At 45.9% G+C, this 4,527-nt stretch overlaps 1 protein-coding gene across 1 annotated transcript in view; it reads right to left on the reverse strand.

The window, feature by feature from the left end:
* Positions 1-33: 33 nt before the first annotated feature.
* Positions 34-4,527, reverse strand: part of LOC123960373 — a 5,307-nt gene continuing 813 nt past the window's right edge. Inside the window, exons 2-5 of the mRNA XM_046035054.1 lie at positions 3,722-3,791; positions 1,795-2,124; positions 1,069-1,163; positions 34-955 (exon numbers count right to left, since the gene is read on the reverse strand). Of these exons, the coding sequence (XP_045891010.1) occupies positions 836-955; positions 1,069-1,163; positions 1,795-2,124; positions 3,722-3,791 (615 nt within the window). The 3' untranslated portion in view covers positions 34-835. The remainder of the gene's footprint in view (positions 956-1,068; positions 1,164-1,794; positions 2,125-3,721; positions 3,792-4,527) is intronic.

The following is a 4,527-nucleotide window of genomic DNA, read 5'->3' on the forward strand; positions in this document are numbered from 1 at the left end:
AGCTGATCCACAGTCTTAAACAGAAACCTGGGATTGTGTTTATGTGTAGTAATGAGTTCAGAAAAATAGTGTGTTCTCGCATCCTTAACCATGTTATTGTAGTTAATTAATAAATCCTTCAGACTGAGGTAATCGATTGATATCGATGGTGACGGGGGTCAGTGCGTCAGTGCTTATCTGTTAAGCTTGTTGTCATAATGTGTTATAATAAAAATAAGAAGAAGAAGAACACCAATAATGCTGTGTCATAGAGTTGGTATGTGTCCTTAAAAAGTTGTCGCCTGTAGGCTCATTGGTTCTGAGTTTGGTTGTGTCGGCTTAGTGCATCTTTAATTTAGGTTTATGACAGGCGTAATGTAACTTGTGCAATAGCTTTCTGTCTCTCTCTCTCTCTCTCTCCTCCTGTGTTGGCCTATGTTTACAAAACCTGGTTTAAGCAAGCTGCAAGTGTTTGTGGGGCCGTGCTGTTGAATTGTTGAAAAAACACTTGTGTAGCAGGAAAGAGTAGCCTGTTGTAGTTGTACTGGTACAGCCTTTCTTTTGAAATAGTTGGTGCCCCACCAATTTTTTTCATATAAATACCCCACCGTATATATCATTATATTATTTAATGGTTTTTAAGGGGGAACGCCCTTCAGATGGGGGGGGGGGGGGGGTGTCCTGACGCCCCCAACCCTCCCACAATTTCTGCCTGTGGTTGAGAGTAATAAAATGTTTCTAATGTAATCTAATAATTCCAGCTGGATTGTTTAAAGGGAACATCAGTATAAAAGTGTAAAATCCTGGACTGAGCTGATGGTGGGTTGTGTGGCAGCTGAGATGATCCCTGGAGGTCCTACTCTGCTCCCTGAGCTCCTTCCTCTTCAGTCGGCCCTCCTTCAGCTGCACAAACACCCTTTTTATAGTAATCCAGCTCAATGTCCTCCTGCCTGCCCGGCTTCTGCCTCCTTCTAGCCTGGAGAGACATGACAGAGACATGAGAGTTAGTGCATCACTCCTCCTCTTCTTCAGTAAACACAGACCGAGTGCTTCATCTCAGTCCTCTGAACAACAGACACGTGTCGGTACCTTATAGTAGAAATAAAGGGCAGCGTTCACCAACACCAACAGCAGCAGCAGAGTCAGCGGCCGGACGACCAATATGATGAGAGGAACTGTTGGATCTGATCAAACACATGGACAGTCATCACATCACACACCATCATGAGTCCATCAGCTCCCATTAAACACAAACTGTAGAGACCTGAAATCTCCAAAACCACTTCAACATGGAGCTGTGGGATTCTGTCCGTCAGTAATCTCTATCAACACATATCTGAACGCAGAGACTGGAGGCAGGGGACCAGGTTTTGGTATTAGCAGAGTTCTGGTTTCTGTTTGGAGTGCGACCAATCAGGTTTGAGCGGGCTTTGGTTGCATGAAGGTAAACAAAAGAGCAAAAGAGACGGAAAGCATCGGCCCAAAAAAACTCTGGGAACCCATCAGCCATCGTAAATATAAAATATAAATAAATATAATTTAATATTATTATTATCTGAATCGAGGCTCCGATTGTGTCCTTTGATGTACAGATCATAGAGCCCCCTGAAAATAATGAGATTCTGGTCTGTAGAAATCAAACAGGACTTTGGTGAGACTTTTATATGTGGGCTGATTCAACACCACAGGAGTGGAGTTCAACGTGCCCAGGCATCGCTCCAGTTCGATCCATCGATCCAGTTCGGACGGATCATCTTTTCCAAAGCTGCATGGAAACAGTCAGTGTGACGTTTCAGCTGCTCTGCTTCAGCTTACCTGAGACAGTGAGAGACAGCCGACGGCTCTCAGAGGAGAAGTCATGAGAAAAAACATGGACGTGATAAACGCAGCTGTAGCTTCCTTGGTGGGCGGGCTCTGCGGCAGGAAACAGGAAGTGGGCAGAGTGATTGACAGCTGGCTGGGTGTAGTTGTGTGATGTGATGGAGGAGGTGAAGGCGAGCTGGAAGGAGCCTCCTGGGTACTGTGGCTGGATGGAGCAGCTGATGTTGAAGTTGGAGCCCCTGGACAACTGAAAGCCCTGCTGCTGGGCCTCGGAGACCCCGTCCACGGAGGAGGACGCAGAGATGTTGGGCTGAAGCAGCAGGTCTGTAAACACACAGATGATGAAAGGTCACATCAACAAAATGGCCCCTGAAGAAGGAAGTGATGTCACAGGTCTGACACGGGTAACAAACATGGAGACATTACAGTCATACATGATGTCATAGGGCGCTCCTCAAGTCTCTTAATTGCATCCACGTTTCCCTCACTTTTCCTTGCGTCTTAGTCCCGCCCACCGGGGATGCATGGAGAGACGCAAGGGAACCAAGCCAGGAGAGAAGGGATGAGGAAATATGTTTTTAGAGACATGAGACGTCCTTTCCTCCGAAGCGTCACATGAAGCGACGTCCGTTTCTGATGACGGCGGCAGCTGGATCAGCTGTCACTCGGCTCTAACAGCTGTAGAGACTTTTGTTGGAGTTTGTGTCTGCACACACGTGCGCTGCGTTGGTACTATGTCTCAGTTATTAGTGCACAGCAGCACGATTCTCTCTGTAGCGGTTACCCGTTTAACAAACACCTGCACATGAAAGATTATAGGTTTCTGTGTCCTGCTCGGAGTCACAGCATTTTCTACTGACGCAATGCTTATATTAGCCTATCTGCATTTAGATTTATTGATTCTGATTGTGAATTCGTTATTGAATAACCAAGAATATGATCCTGGTGTCTCTGGATTTATTAGGCTAAAGGTTTCAGGGAAATTGAAATGATGTAGGCTAACTTACGACAAAGTCCGCTCAGTTTTAGGCTTTCAGTTTATTTCCTCTTCAGATATCCTTTAACACTACTGCATACATTTTATTTGCAAGTCACATCACTCCTCACCGATCGATCATTGCGTTCCATCATATCAGTCCGACGCTTTCTTTTTTTTTAGCGCAGCAGCTTTCATTCATACTTTCATCAGCTCATTTTACTCGCGGAGCCGCCGGCTGCTTTCATCAGATGCAGTAGGTGAGATACTGGATGGATGCTTTATCTCCCTTTGCTCGCTTCATTAGAGACTTTAGTTCAGTTTAGTGTCCGACTCCTTACTTTATGTTTTATTGTCGTCTATTTGGACTAAACACAGGAATGAGCTGCCTCACATGTGACTGAATAGAAATGACGATAAATGATATAAAACATGTTTCTTGCTGACAGACTCTCTGACTCTCTCGAACTTTAATTGTCTCCATAATAAAAGTTGATGGGAGAAAGAAAAGAAAAAGAAAATCTTTCTAATACGCCTAAATTAAGAAAGTTGTGTGTGGGCTTTTTGTTGTTTAGACCTACTGTGAACTCTGATTTTAACTAGACAGTGAATCAGAAAACAACTCAAACTAACTCTTTGCAGAGATAAACTTGAGTTTAATGTTTCTGTCCTGATGCATCAAGATCACTCTGATCAGCTGCAGCGTCCGATCAATAAAACGGCTACCCAGTAAGGGGGCGTGTCGTCAGTAAAAGACTTGATGCGCAGGTGTATCCTCACTCATAGCTCCTCAGAAATCGCTCCTCGGAGCGCAAATAAGAGCTTTGGGACAGCCTGCAAGATGGCGGAGTGGAACAACTTCCGTTTCAAGCGAGGAAACGACAAATAAGAGACTTGAGAAGCACCCATAGATGATGTCATAGATGATGTCACTGATGGGCTTACCTGAGCAGGTGAGATCCAGGATGGAGGAAGAGGAAGATGATCTTGCACACTTCCTCAGAGCAGATCCAGACTGAACACAGTCAGACCTGATCCACCACACAGGTCTGTCTGAGGACTCCTCTCTCTCTCCTACAGAAACAGCAGAGCCACAGTCCAGCTGTCTACAGACAACAGCTGCTGTCTCCAGGGTCCAGACAGAGTTTAATTCTATCATCCCGTCAGAGTTAATCATTAGTCCCCAGTCAGAGTCATAGTTTTCCACTGGTCTCCAGTCTCCCTGATATTTCAGCTCCAGTGTTCCTGCACAGCGACTGGCTCCTCCCACCAACCTGACAGGCTCTGAACAGAAACCAGAGAGTCATCAGTAAAACAATAAAGTGATTTTCATCAGAACAGAAATGAAGCAAATCAAAGCTGCAGCTCCTCTTCTACCTGAGCAGGTGAGTCCAACAGCTTTTCCAGGTGAGCAGGTGTTTCTAGCTGAGCCTGAGCTTCTACAGTCCAGGAGAGCAGACTCATGGCCTCCACACTGGAACTCTTTGGTCCACATCGGAGCCTCCACTTCTCCATAGAGCGCCCCCTGGAGGACTGAAGGAGCCCCACAGCCGAGCTCCCTACAGACCACCTCTGCATCCTGCTGGTCAAAGTCAGCTTCACACACTGAGGACCACCTCTGGTTAGACTGGTTAGACTGGTTAGACTTCACCTCCAGTCTGCCTGAGCACAGACTAGTCCCGTCCAGCAGCCTGACAGAGTCTGGAGAGATAATAGAAGATGAAATAGAGATAAAGACAGCAGACACAAAA

The sequence above is a fragment of the Micropterus dolomieu genome, linkage group LG21, assembly GCF_021292245.1.
Source record: "Micropterus dolomieu isolate WLL.071019.BEF.003 ecotype Adirondacks linkage group LG21, ASM2129224v1, whole genome shotgun sequence".
Lineage (NCBI taxonomy): Eukaryota > Metazoa > Chordata > Actinopteri > Centrarchiformes > Centrarchidae > Micropterus > Micropterus dolomieu.